This window comes from Macaca mulatta, chromosome 9 (assembly GCF_049350105.2).
Source record: "Macaca mulatta isolate MMU2019108-1 chromosome 9, T2T-MMU8v2.0, whole genome shotgun sequence".
Taxonomy (NCBI): Eukaryota; Metazoa; Chordata; class Mammalia; order Primates; family Cercopithecidae; genus Macaca; species Macaca mulatta.
This window is the reverse complement of record NC_133414.1, coordinates 129,031,499-129,046,742: the sequence shown is the minus strand read 5'-3', so window position 1 is coordinate 129,046,742 and position 15,244 is coordinate 129,031,499. Positions and strand designations below refer to the sequence as shown.

The following is a 15,244-nucleotide window of genomic DNA, read 5'->3' as shown; positions in this document are numbered from 1 at the left end:
GCCACCAGGAAGTTAGGACTGGGCGGAGCCCACTGCAGCTCCGCCAAGCTGCTGTAGCTAGATTGCCTCTTTAGATCCTTCCTCTCTGGGCAGGGCATCTCTGAAAGAGAGGCAGCAGCCCCAGTCAGGGGCTTATAGATAAAACTCCCATCTCCCTGGGACAGAGCACCTGGGGGAAGAGGCAGCTGTGGGTGCACCTGTAGCAGACTTAAACGTTCCTGCCTGCCGGCTCTGAATAGAGCAGCAGATTTCCCAGCACAGTGCTTGAGCTCTGCTAAGAGATAGACTACCTCCTCAAGTGGACCCTTACCCCAGTGCCTCCTGACTGGAAGACACCTCCCAGCAGGGGTCTACAGTCACCTCATACAGGAGAACTCCAGATGGCATCTGGCGGGTGCCCCTCTGGGATGAAGCTTCCAGAGGAAGGAACAGGCAGAAATCTTTGCTGTTTTGCAGCTTCCACTGATGATACCCAGGCAAACAGGGTTGGGAGTGGACCTCCAGCAAACTCCAGCAGACCTGTAGCAGAGGGACCTGACTGCTAGAAGGAAAACTAACAAAAGAAAGGAATACATCAACATCAACAAAAGGGCATCCACGCAAAAACCCCATCCAGAGGTTACCAACATCAAAGACCAAAGGTAGATAAATCCAGAAAGATGAGGAAAAACTAGTGCAAAAAGGCTGAAAATTCCAAAAACCAGAATGCCTCTTGTCCTCCAAAAAATCACAACTCCTAGCCAGCAAGGGAATAAAAGTGGATGGAGAATGAGTTTGACAAATTGACAGAAGTAGGCTTCAGAAAGTGGGTGATAACAAACTCCTCCAAGTTAAAGGAGCATGTTCTAATCCAATGCAAGGAAGCCAAGAACCTTGATAAAAAGTTGGAGGAATTGCTAACTAGAATAACCAGTTTAGAGAAGAACAGAAATGACCTGATGGAGCTGAAAAACACAGCAGGAGAACTTGGTGAAGCATATGCAAGTATCAATAGCCAAATCGATCACGTGGAAGACAGGATATCAGAGATTGAAGATCAACTTAATGAAATGAAGCATGAAGACAAGATTATTGAAAAAAAGACCGAAAAGGAATGAACAAAGCCTCCAAGAAAGATGGGACTATGTGAAAAGACCAAACCTATGTTTGATTGGTGTACCGGAGAGTGATGGGGAGAATGGAACCAAGTTGGAAAACACTCTTCAGGATATTATCCAGGAGAACTTCCCCACCCAGCAAGACAGGCCAACATTCAAATTCAGGAAACACAGAGAACACCACAAAGATACTCCTCGAGAAGAGCAGCCCCAAGACACATAATCGTCAGATTCATCAAGGTTGAAATGAAGGAAAAAATGTTAAGGGCAGCCAGAAAGAAAGGTTGGGTTGCTCACAAAGGGAAGCCCATCAGAGTAACAATGGATCTCTCTGCAGAAACCCTACAAGCCAGAATAGAGTGGGGGCCGATATTCAGCATTCTTAAAGACAAGAATTTTCAACCCAGAATTTCATATCTGGCCAAATTAAGCTTCATAAGCAAATGAGAAATAAAATCCTTTACAGACAAACAAATGCTGAGAGATTTTGTCACCACCAGGCCTGCCTTACAAGAGTTCCTGAAGGAAGCACTAAACATGGAAAGGAAAAACTGGTACCAGCTACTGCAAAAACATACCAAATTGTAAAGATCAACCACACTGAAGAAACGGCATAAACTAATGGCAAAATAACCAGCTAGCATAATAATGACAGGATCAAATTCACACATAACAATATTAACCTTAAATATAAATGGGATAAATGCCCCCAATTAAAAGACACAGACTGACAAATTGGATAAAGAATCAAGACCCATTGGTGTGCTGTATTCAGGAGACCCATCTCACGTGTAAAGACACATAGGCTTAAAATAAAGGGACGGAGGAATATTTACCAAGCAACTGAAATGCAAAAAAAGCAGGGGTTGCAATCCTAGTCTCTGATAAAACAGACTTTAAACCAATGAAGAGCAAAAGAGACAAGGGTATTACATAATGGTAAAGGGATTAATACAACAAGAAGAGCTAATGATCCTAAATATATATGCACCCAATACAGGAGCACCCAGATTCATAAAGCAAGTTCTTAGAGACCTACAAAGAGATATAGACTCCCACACAATAATAATGGGAGACTTCAACACCCCACTGTCGATATTAGACACATCAACGAGACAGAAAATTAACAAGGATATTCGGGACTTAAATTCAGCTCTGGACCAAGCAGACCTAATAGATATCTACAGAACTCTCCATCCCAAATCAACAGAATATATATTCTTCTCAGGACCACATCATACTTATTCTAAAATTGACCACATATTTGGAAGTAAAACACTTCTCGGCAAATGCAAAAGAATGGAAATCATAAACAGTCTCTCAGACCACAGTACAATCAAATTAGAATTCAGGATTGAGAAACTCACTCAAAACCACACAACTACCTGGAAACCGAACAACCTGCTTCTGAATGACTACTGAGTAAATAACAAAATTAAGTCAGAAATAAATAAGTTCTTTGAAACCAATGAGAACAAAGATACAACATACCAGAATCTCTGGGACATAGCTAAAGCAGTGTTTAGAGGGAAATTTATAGCACTAAACGCCCACAGGAGAAAGCAGGAAAGATCTAACATTGACACCCTATCATCACAATTAAAAGAATTAGAGAAGCAAGAGCAAACACATTCAAAAGCTAGTAGAAGTCAAGAAATAACTAAGATCAGAGCAGAACTGAAGGAGACAGAGACACGAAAAACCCTTCAAAAAACATCAATGAATCCAGGAGCTGTTTTTTTGAAAAGATTAACAAAATAGGTAGACTGGTAGCCCAACTAATAAAGAAGAAAAGAGAGAAGAATCAAATAGACACAATAAAAAATGTAGAGGAGGGATTACCACCAATCCCACAGAAATACAAACTACCATCAGAGAATACTATAAACACCTGTATGCAAATAAGCTAGAAAATCTAGAAGAAATGCATAAATTCCTGGACACATACACCCTCCTAAGACTAAACCAGGAAGAAGTTGAATCCCTGAATAGACCAATAACAAGTTCTGAAATTGAGGCAGTAATTAATAGCCTGCTAACCAAAAAAAGCCCAGGATCAGACGGATTCACAGCCGAATTCTACCAGAGGTACAAAGAGGAGCTGGTATCATTCCTTCTGAAACTATTCCAAGCAATAGAAAAAGAGGGACTCCTCCCTAACTCATTTTATGAGGCCAGCATCATCCTGATACCAAAACCTGGCAGAAACACAACAAAAAAAGAAAATTTCAGGCTAATATCCTGATGAACATCGATGTGAATCCCTAATAAAATACTGGCAAACCAAATCCAGCAGCACATACAAAGGCTTATCTACCACAATCAGGTCGGCTTCATCCCTGGGATGCAAGGCTGTTTCAACATACTCAAATCAATAAACGTAATCCATCATATAAACAGAACCAATGAGAAAAACCACATGATTATCTCAATAGATGCAGAAAAGGCCTTCAATAAAATTCAACACCCCTTCATGCTAAAAAGTCTTAGTAAACTAGGTATTGATGGAACATATCTCATAATAAGAGCTATTTATGACAAACTCACAGCCAATATCATACTGAATGAGCAAAAGCTGGAAGCATTCCCTTTGAAAACTGGCACATGACAAGGATGCCCTCTCTCACCACTCCTATTCAACATGGTATTGAAAGTTCTGGCCAGGGCAATCAGGCAAGGGAAAGAAATAAAGGGTATTCACATAGGAAGAGAGGAAGTCAAATTGTCTCTTGTTTGCAGATTACATGATTGTATACTAGAAAACCCAAAATCTCAGCCCAAAATCTCCTTAAGCTGATAAGCAACTTCAGCAAAGTCTCAGGATACAAAATCAGTGTGCAAAAATCACAAGCTTCCTATACACCCATAATAGACAGACAGAGAGCCAAATCATGAGTGAACTCCCATTCACAATTGCTACAAAGAAAATAAAATACCTAGGAATACAACTTATAAGGGATGTGAAGGACCTCTTCAAGGAGAATGACAAACCACTGCTCAAGGAAATAAGAGAGGACACAAACAAATGGAAAAACATTCCATACTCATGGATAGGAAGAATCAATATCGTGAAAATGGCCGTACTGCCCAAAGTAATTTATAGATTCAATGCTATCCCTATTAAGCTACCATTGACTTTCTTCACAGAATTAGAAAGACCTGCTTTAAATTTCATGTGAAACCAGAAAAAAAGTCCATATTGCCAAGACAATCCTAAGCAAAAAGAACAAAGCTGGAGTCATCACCCTGCCTGGCTTCAAACTATACTACAAGGCTGCAGTAACCAAAACAGCATGGTACTGGTACCAAAATAGAGATATAGACCAATGGAACATAGCAGAGACCCCAGAAATAACACCGCACATCTACAACCATCTAATCTTTTACAAACCTGACAAAAACAAGCAATGGGGAAAGGATTCCCTATTTAATAAATGATGTTGGGAAAACAGGCTAGCCATATGCAGAAAACTGAAACTGGACCTCTTCCTTATACCTTATACAAAAATTAACTCAAGGTGGATTAAAGACTTAAATGTAAGACCTAAAACCATAAAAACCCTAGAAGAAAATCTAGGCAATACCATTCAGGACATAGGCATGGGCAAAGGCTTCATGACTAAAACACCAAAAGCAATGGCAACAAAAGCCAGAATTGACAAATGGGATCTAATTAAACTAAAGAACTTATGCACAGCAAAAGAAACTATCATCAGAGTGAACAGGCAATCTACAGAATGGGAGAAAATTTTTGCCATCTATCCTTCCAACAAAAGGCTAATATCCAGAATTTACAAGGAACTTAAATTCACACACACACAAAACAAACAATTTCATCAAAAAGTGGGCAAAGTATATGACCAGACACTTCTCAAAAGAAGACATTTATGTGGCCAAAAAAACATATGAAAAAAAGCTCATCATCACTGGTCATTAGAGAAATGCAAATCAAAATGGCAATGAGATACCATCTCACACCAGTTAGAATGGCGATTATTAAAAAGTCAGGAAACAACAGATGCTGGAGAGAATGTGGAGAAATAGGAATGCTTTTACACTGTTGGTGGGCGTATAAATTAGTTCAACCGTTGTGGAAGACAGTGTGGCGATTCCTCAAGGATCTAGAACCAGAAATACCATTTGACCTAGCAATCCCATTACTGGGTATATACCCAAAGAATTATAAATCATTCTACTATAAAGACACATACACACATGTTTATTGCAGCACTATTCATAATAGAAAAGACTTGGAACCAACCCAAATGCCCACCAACGATAGTCTGGATAAAGAAAATGTGGCACATAAACACCATGGAATACTATACAGCCATAAAAAAGGATGTGTTTGTGTCCTTTGCAGAGACATGGATAAAGCTGGAAACCATCATTTTCAGCAAACTAATCCAGGAACAAAAAACCAAACACTGCATGTACTCACTCATAAGTGGGAGTTGAACAATGAGAACACATGGACACAGTGAGGGGAACATCACACACCAGGGCCTGTTGGGAGGTGGGGGGCAAGGGGAGGGAGAGCATTAGGAGAAATACCTAGTGTAGATGACAGGTTGATGGGTACAGCAAACCACCATGGCACGTGTATACCTGTGTAACAAACCTGCACATTCTGCACATGTACCCCAGAACTTAAAGTTTAATAAATAAATAATGAAAAGAATTTTAAAAACAAATGTTGATATATATGTAGAGTACCTCTGGATGGACAGGTGGTAACGGTCCCCTGGGAAAGAGAACTGGAGAACAGGGTGGGAGCGAAAGAATTTCGTTCTTTCTTTTGTCCCCATGTGTAGGAATTACTTTTCAAGAAAAGAGAAAAAAAAATGTGTTTTTGTTTCAGTTTATGCTAGAATTTAACTTTTGGTTCTGAAAAGTCCAGCTACTTACAGTTAAATCATTTAGCAAATAATACATGCCTAGAACCTACTGAATTGAGCTGAGGTTTAAGATTAAATTGTTGGCCGGGCGCGGTGGCTCAAGCCTGTAATCCCAGCACTTTGGGAGGCCGAGACGGGCGGATCACGAGGTCAGGAGATCGAGACCATCCTGGCTAACATGGTGAAACCCCGTCTCTACTAAAAAATACAAAAAACTAGCCGGGCGACGTGGCGGGCGCCTGTAGTCCCAGCTACTCGGGAGGCTGAGGCAGGAGAATGGCGTAAACCCGGGAGGCGGAGCTTGCAGTGAGCTGAGATCCGGCCACTGCACTCCAGCCTGGGCGACAGAGCGAGACTCCGTCTCAAAAAAAAAAAAAAAAAAAAAAAAAGATTAAATTGTTGTATGTATACCTTGTTGGATACTGAAGATTAAAGTTGTCAATGAAATTATAATAATCACTATTTCTAAAACTGTTATACTCTGTATATATACAGTTATTCTTACAGTCTTTTCATATACAGATGATCCTTGACTTACGATGGGGTTACATCCTGATAAACCCATGTTAGTTGAAAATATTGTAAATCAAAAATAATATACCTAACCTGCTGAATATCATAGTTTAGCCTAGCCTACCTTAAACATGCTCAGAACACTTACATTAGCCTACAGTTGGGCAGAGTCAACTGGAAACACAGAGCATCAATCAAAACTGGAAAACTAGAGCATCAGTCCCCATTCTTTTTGGCACTAGGGACCAGTTTCGTGGAAGACACTTTTTCCATGGACTGGGGAGGGAAAAGGGTGGGGGATGGTTTTGTGATGAAACTGCAGCACCTCAGATCATCAGGCATTAGATTCTCATAAAGAGCGGCCAACCTAGATCCCTTGCATGTGCAGTTCACAATAGGGTTCGCAGTTCTATAAGAGTCTCTTGCTGCTGCTGATCTGACAAGGTAGAGCTCAGGCGGTAATGCTTGCTCATGCCTGCTGCTAACCTTCTGTGCAGTCTGGTTCCTAACAGGCCATGGGCCAGTACCGGTCCAAGACCCGGGGTTTGGGGACCCCGGCTCTAGAGTATCAGTTATTTACTTGCATGATCATGTGACTGACTGGGAGCTGTGGCTGGCTGCTGTTGCAGAGGGTTGTGAGAGAGTATCTTGTTACACATTGCGAGCCTGGGAAAAGATCAAAATCCAGAATTCGAAGTGTGGTTTGTATTGAATGCGTGTCACTTTCACACCATTGTAAAGTCAAAAAACTGTATCTCAAACCATCCTAAATTGGGGACCATCTGTATGTGGCTTAAAATGTTTCTTAGCTGTCTGTAAGTTCCCTTGCAGATGCAGCAGTCTTTTAAGCACAGCATATGGTTTTTGCAATTATAAAAATAACATATGCTCCTTATAATACATTTTTAAAATATAGCAAAAGTTAAAGAAGATTAACCAAGTATCCCATATTTTGGTGCATAGCTGAACTTTCTGTAAATATATAACTTTATAAATATAGTTTGTTTAAATTGAATCATACCATGCATACTATTTTATGCCCTGATTTTTTTTCCATTGGTAATATATCTTCTCATGTCAGTATATAGTTAACTATGTGATTTAAAATAGTTGCATCATATTTCATTGAATAAACATGCCATAATTTATTAAATCAAAAATATTGGTGGACATTTAGGTTATTTGCAGCATTTTGCTGTTGTAAAGAACACTCCAGGCCAGGTGTGGTGGCTCATGCCCGTAATCTCAACACCTTGGGAGGCCGAAGCAGGTGGATCACTTAAGGCCAGGAGTTCGAAACTAGCCTGGCCAGTGTGGTGAAACCCTGTCTCTACTAAAAATACAAAAATTAGCTGGGTGTGGTGACATGTGCCTGTAGCCCCAGCTACTCAGAAGGCTGAGGCACAAGAATTGCCTAAACCTGGGAGGCGGAGTTTGCAGTGAGCCCAGATTGCGCCACTGCACTCCAGCCTGGCCAAAAGAGTGAGACTCTGTCTCAAAACAAAAACAAAAACAAAAACAAAACAAAGCAAAAAACCACTTCTGTGAATGCATTTCAGAGTATTTTTAAAAATAATTTCTAAAAGTGGTTTTACTGAATCAAAAGCCTTTCTTTCTTTTTTTTTGAAGACTTTTGATACTTATTACTAAATTTGTGTCCCCCGGGGTCTTTTAAAATATTACCTGAATTTTTCTTTTGAAAATGGTTACAAAAGTGACTCATACTTAAAAATTAAAGTGTCTGTGTGACTAACAAGCATATAAAAAATGCCTAATCATTAGAGAAATGAAAATCAAAACCACAATGAGATACCATCTCGTGTCAGTCAGAATGGCTGTTATTAAAACGTCAAAAAATAGCAGATATTGGCAAGGTTTCAGAGAAATAGGACACTTAAACACTGCTGGTGGGAATGTAAGTTCAGCCATTATGGAAAGCAGTGTGGCGATTTCTCAAAGAACTTAAAACAGAAATACCATTCAACCCAACAATCCCATTATTGGATATATGCCCAAAGGAATATAAATCGTTCTACCATAAAGACACATGCACGTATATATTCATCGCAGCACTATACGCAATAGCAAAATCGTAGAGTCAACCTCAGTGCCCATCCGTGGTAGACTGGATAAAGAAAATGTGGTACGCATTACACCATGGAATACTATGTAGCCATAAAAAGGAATGAGATAATGTCCTTTGTAGCAACATGATTGGAACTGGAGGCCATAATCCTAAGGGAACTAACATAGGAATAGAAAACCAAATGTTCTCACTTCTAAGTGGGAGCTAAGCATTGATTACGCATGGACACAAAGAAGGGAACAACAGACACTGGGGCTTACTTGGCGGTGGAGGGTAGGAGAGAGAGGATCGAAAAAGTATCTGTCAGGTACTATGCTTTTTACCTTGGTGATGAAACAACCTGTACACCAAATCTCTGTGACACACAATTTACCTATATAGCAAACCTGCACATGTATCCCAAACCTAAAATAAAACTTAAAAAAATTCAAGTGTCTAGTACATAACTCCCAGTAAATTTATTTTAAATCAAAGAGCTGATTTTGATTTTGTGTTAATTGTATCTAGAATTTGCATGGTTGTTAAGATGGATCGGAATCTGTTTGCTATGAAGTATGGTCAAAGGGAAATACTTATTTTTTCCCTTTCTTTTCTTTGACAAAGGAAAAACTGTCACCCATAAAAGTCTTTTTTTTTTTTTTTTTTTTTTTTTTTTTTTTTTAAATAACGTATAGGTCAAAGAATTAGAAGAGCAACTAGAAAATGAAACACTCCACAAAGAAATACACAACCTTAAACAGCAACTGGAGCTTCTAGAAGAAGATAAAAAGGAATTGGAATTGAAATATCAGAATTCCGAAGAGAAAGCCAGAAATTTAAAGCACTCTGGTAAAAGCATTGAGTAGGCTACTATGTCTTACTATTAATCTTTGAATTACTCATGCCTAGTACAAAACCTGGCATGTAGTCTAGAACATTTACTGAATGCTGTGGAAAAATACCAAGACTTGTTTTTAAGTTCCTTCATTTCTAACCATTGCAATTCAGTAGAATAGCTGCTGTATTAAATAATTCACAAATATTTAGACTTCTTTTTTGGACTTAGAGCCCTTATAAACATCATATACAGAATTAAGACACAGAGATACCATTAGCATAGGAGGACCAAACTTTTCAGCATTTTTCAGAGCTTCAGAGGTGAATATTCATTATGTACTTTATGTTGTTCACTTAGAGTTGCATTTTTAGAAATAATTAAACTTTTTAAACATACTATCTTCATCTTTGGTGTTCATACCACCTTCGTCTTTGGTGTCTAATTATACACATGAAATAATACTTTCTATATCGTACCTAACAATGAACTGGGCAACAATATATCTATTAAATGGAAAACCTTTTAAAACACCAGGGGATACTTAAATCAAAAGATTTATTCATTCAGTTCTAGAAGGCTTAACGGGAATGTGCGAGTTAGATTATTATACAGGCATATGTGTAAGTCTCTGTTGGAAGGTCGGTAATTTAAGAAGGCAGGTACATTCCCTTTATAATAGCTTCAATATTCACTTCAGATATTTTTTGGTTAATTTTATACTAGAATTTTGAAACCTATGCAGAAGAACCACGTAGGCCTTTTTTCCTTCTAAAAGCATTCAGTGCTTTCTAATCCACAATAAAAATTGATTATAATTTATTTTTTAATTGATCCAAAATTAAGAAATATTCCATTCTTTTTAGTGAATATCAGAGTAGCCTGTAGCCAAAGCCACTTTTATTATGAATGGAGGAGGCAGACACTGGAAACACATGAGGTTCAATTCTGAATGCCTTTTATTAATACTTAGCATCTGCTGTGTGTGTACCCAGCCCTATCCTAGGATACACTACTTGGGAGGCTGAGACAGGAGAATGGCGTGAACCTGGGAGGTGGAGCTTGCAGTGAGCCGAGATCACACCACTGCACTCCAGCCTGGGCAACACAGCAAGACTCCATCTCAAAAAAAAAAAAAAAAAAAAGACAGAAGGAAAAGGAACCATGCTTTTTGTCTTCAGAGAACTCAGATTCCTCTTGGAGGGATAGGTGCATACACATGAAATGACCAGTGGATTCTCAGTTTTGGAGAGCATAGCCCACACTGCCTATTTAAGTGTTGAGGGTAAATACAAATGGACAGATCCTTGGGGGTACACTTAGTTGGGGAAAGTGGAATGGCTGTGGACGGGGAGAGCTACCTCTGAATGCCAACAGTATGCAGCACCTTTTACCCATTATCTCATAGGTGTTAGCATCTGTGCTATAAACAAGTTCAGTTCCTTGAAGTCAGGTGTTATGTCTCCTGTAGCACCATTCATAGGCACTTTGACATCATTGGTGCTTCCTAAGTAAAATGCCTGCTTCATGAAAGACTTGAAGGAATATGGTGCATTTCCAGAAATATCTTCAAAAGAGCAAAAAGTTTCTGAGTTACAGATTTAGGAAGCTGAATCTGGTTAAAATCAAAGACTCTAGTATTTGCAGTTTTTGAAGGAAATTAAGCAGGGGAGAGAAGTATGCAGTTATTAAAATTCATTACTAAATGTCATCTTTAAAATTAATTCTTGGTCTGTACACTTTTAAAGTCAAGTATTAACAATTTCTTAGTGTTTGAGTAATATACTTCGTTGTTAACAAATATTTCTTCAGCCTACTCACTTCTTCCTACCCTTCAGCCATTGTTTTGATTGTTTTTTCTTTTCTAAAGTTGTATATACAGCAAAAAGATAACATTTAATATTGATAGATGGGGGTCCTCTCTTGCATTAGCAATAGACTAGATAGTGAAAAGTTTAAAAAGGTCTGCAATTTCATATTGAAATTTTTTATTTTGCCTTAATAAAAAGAACTTACTGAGAAAGGTTATGTTCTTTCTTTCACATGTATAAACAATGTTTAGTTGCTTGTTTCAGCTCTCTTCTGAATGCTTGCTCTCTGTGCAGTTGATGAACTCCAGAAACGAGTGAACCAGTCTGAGAATTCAGTACCTCCACCACCTCCTCCTCCACCACCACTTCCCCCTCCACCTCCCAATCCTATCCGGTAAGCATATCCAGGAAGACTGCTCTGCATCAAATGTTCTTCCCCATCAGATTGTGCCATGAGAGGAGCCATATTAAAAGCATGAAAGATACTAGCTGATGCTTTTCTTGGAAATTTTTCTAAAGGCCAGTGATACGGTTTGGTTGTGTCTCCACCCAAATCTCCTCTTGAATTGTAGCTCCCACAATTCCCACGTGTCATGGGAGGTAATTGCATCATGAGGGTGCGTCTTTCCCATGCTGTTCTCATGATAGTGAATCTCATGAGATCTCATGGTTTTATAAAGAGGAATTCCCCTGCACAAGTTCTCTCTTCCCTGCTGCCATGTAAGATGTGACTTGCTTCTCCTTGCCTTCCACCATGATTGTGAGGCCTCCCCAGCCATGTGGAACTGTGAGTCAATTAAACCTTTTTCCTTTATAATTACCCAGTCTCAGGTGTATCTTTATTAGCAGCATGAGAATGGCCTAATAAGCCAATATATTATTCCCTTCTTGTAATATATAAATTTCATTCAATAACATTAAGATTTCCTTTAATGGTAAGAACAAGGAATTTTGAGCTTCTCCAGAATGTGTTTACTTTCCTGTCTTGCTAATTCAAATTTGAAAAGCTCTGGTTTGTTCAATTATTTTAAAAATAAAAATACTAAATGAAAATGTAAACATACTAATTGTTATGAACTAGTAATTAAACTAGATGTATTAATTACTTTTATCTCTCTCCTCATATTTATACCTTTAGTAAGGCTAAGAGAGGAGCCTTCCATAAGAAAGATAAATTATGTTTAAATTCTTGTGACAGGAAGTCACGTATGCAGACAGGAATTCGTATTTTCTGAAGCCTAAAGTGACATGATGGCATTATGTATGTCACTTGAGCACAATACACACTAGGAGATTTAGAGTCAAATTTTGCCTTCTTTATGGTTCCACATGCCACCATCCAGAATTACATAAGACAACTTCCTTGCCAAGGTGACAACATATGTGCTCATGTCATGATGTTAGTTGCTTTTGTATAATTTATTCTTTAATAAATGGCATTTAAAAACCTTTGCTAGTTTTTTTTTTTTTTTTTTTTTTTTTTACCTTTCATTAACTCATGTGATTTGTTTAATCCTTTCACACAGAGAGGCCATTTATTCATACTTTGCACCTTTGCTGATCCATCTGAATAGAATGTGTAGCATGTTCCTCCCACACGACTATGAAAGTGGGACTTTGCCTTTTAAAAAGAGTCTCATTAGTTTTCCTTACTGAGTAGGATATGACATAATCTACTTTAAGCCATTGAAGTAGTTAAGGCAAAATAATTTTTACACGTGATGGAGCCAAGAGTCAATTGAAAGAATTTCAGGTATTTTAAAATCTTTCTCTCCCGGGTAGCTAAATCTGTAGGAGATATTCTGGATTTGACATTTAAAATTGGAAATTCATCACTTTGATCTTTCTCAAAGGTCTGGGATTTTGAGCTGATAAGAAAGGTCACTTCTGTCCACGAAGAGTGAGAACGAATAAAAAGTAATTACCGTCTTGCTGGTGGCCTTTAATTTTTATTCTCAGAAGTGTTGAGAGCCCCCTAGAATTAGAAGTATAACCTAAGTTGAATTTTTTTTCCCAAAGAGCACTTTACAGTTACGCTGAGCAATGAATGTTCAGGACTATTTTTGTCTCAAGTGTGAACTCTTTTATAAGGCTCTTTAAAGAAAATTTGATTGAATAATATGATTTTTATTTTAAGATGAATTTAAATAGTATAGGACATAATTTTTGAAAGAAAAGATGTTTTTTTTTGTGAGGAGTGCTTTCTTGCCAAAGAGGTATATTTGCATATGTATTGAGTTTGAGTGGATTTTGTATTTACAAATAAAAGTTTTCTAACTTTGTTCCTGACCCATTTGTTTTATCCTGATGTAAATCATGGTTAGAAATGAAAGCGGGAAGAAAAAAAAAAAGACCGGGGCCTGTGGCTTTTTTAAGTGGCCTTACTGCTTTTCCCTTCTCTTCCCACTCATTTGACTCCAAGAATAGGTAGAAGAAAGAGGAAGAAGGCAAATCTTGGTCACTTTGTCCCAGTGGCAGTGAAAGTAGGACAGGTTTTATGCAGATATAGTTCATGGGGAGAGGGTTGAGGCTATTGTGTTGTTTTTTTAAGAGAAACAGAACATGTATATCTGTAGATACAGATATAGGCAGATATAAATACAGATTTATTATAAGAAATTGGCTCATGTGATTATGGAGGCTGTCAAGCCCTAAGATCTGTAGGGTGAGTTGGCGAGCTGGACAGCCAAAAGAATCAGTGGTGTGGTTCCAGGCTGAGTCTAGGGGCCTGAGAACTGGGAGAACCTATGGTGTAGTTTTATTCCAAAGTTTGACAGGCTCCAGACCCAGGAAGTGGCAGTGTTTCAGTTCAAGTTCGAAAGCAATAAAAAGCCAATAACCCAGTTTGAAGGCAGTCAGGCAGGAGGAAGTCCCTGTTAGTTGAGGGAGGATCAGCCTTGTTGTTCTAATTAGGCCTTCAAATGATTGGCTGAGGGCCACCTACCTCAGGGAGGACCATCTGCTTTACTCAGTCTACTGATTGAAATGTTAATGTCATCCACAACATCCTCATGGAAACACCAGAATCATGTTTAACCAAGTATCTCTGGCCCAGTCAAGTTGACACACAAAATAACTATCACAGTAGCCATGACGGACACTTGAAAAACTAACAGGTGAAGGTTGGGCGCGGTGGCTCACGCCTGTAATCCCAGCACTTCGGGAGGCCGACGCGGGCAGATCACAAGGTCAGGAGATCAAGACCATCCTGGCTAACACAGTGAAACTCCGTCTCTACTGAAAATACAAAAAATTAGCCGGGCATGGTGGCAGGCGCCTGTAGTCCCAGCTACTTGGGAGGCTGAGGCAGGAGAATGGCAGGAACCTGGGAGGCAGAGCTTGCAGTGAGCCAAGATCGCACCACTGCACTCCAGCCTGGGCGACAGAGCAAGACTCTGTCTCAAAAAAAAAAAAAAAAAAAAACCTAACGGGTGAAAATTCTCCACTGAAATGTTCCGTCTTGGGATGACACGTGTCTGAAATTTTATTCATTCAATTGAAATGACAGTGAAATGGGACGGTGATGGCCAGAGGTTTGAGTATGGGTCCCAGATGTCTTGACCTAATCTCCTCTGGCCTGTGAGTCCTGCCTTCCCTGTAGTGTGAGTCCCATCTTGACTGTTGGTTTTAATATTGCAGTGATTTTCCTCTGAGCACTGTATGTCTACAGCTTACGCTTCAACTCAGAATCCTTTACGCTAACGCTTTCTGTCATCTAGGTGGTTTATGCTAATAAACAGGTATTATTCTTCACACGTGTAAATATATATATAAGTACTCTGAGCAGTAAAAATAAATTCCTGCTTCATCATCTTTATGTACAATAATGTACACTTGCAAAATTTCCTCGCAGAAGCAGAGGCGAAGTCAGTGCAGAGTGTGGTGCGAGGGTAAGGTGAGACCTCTGATTAGTGAGAACCGTCCTCACACCCAGCCCACCATGGAGTGGTAACAAGTAGATTCAGCTGACAGAATGGCAAATTGAGCAAGTAAAGTTTATTTTATTCTTTATAACTTCCAGAATA

At 39.0% G+C, this 15,244-nt stretch overlaps 1 protein-coding gene across 3 annotated transcripts in view; it reads left to right on the top strand.

The window, feature by feature from the left end:
• SHTN1 (shootin 1) overlaps positions 1-15,244 on the top strand; it is a 119,668-nt gene that overhangs the window by 65,565 nt on the left and 38,859 nt on the right. For all 3 annotated transcript variants that reach the window (XM_015148276.3, XM_015148272.3, XM_077947613.1), the window contains exons 10-11: positions 9,269-9,422; positions 11,514-11,613. In XM_015148276.3, coding sequence (XP_015003762.3) covers positions 9,269-9,422; positions 11,514-11,613 — 254 coding nt within the window. The remainder of the gene's footprint in view (positions 1-9,268; positions 9,423-11,513; positions 11,614-15,244) is intronic.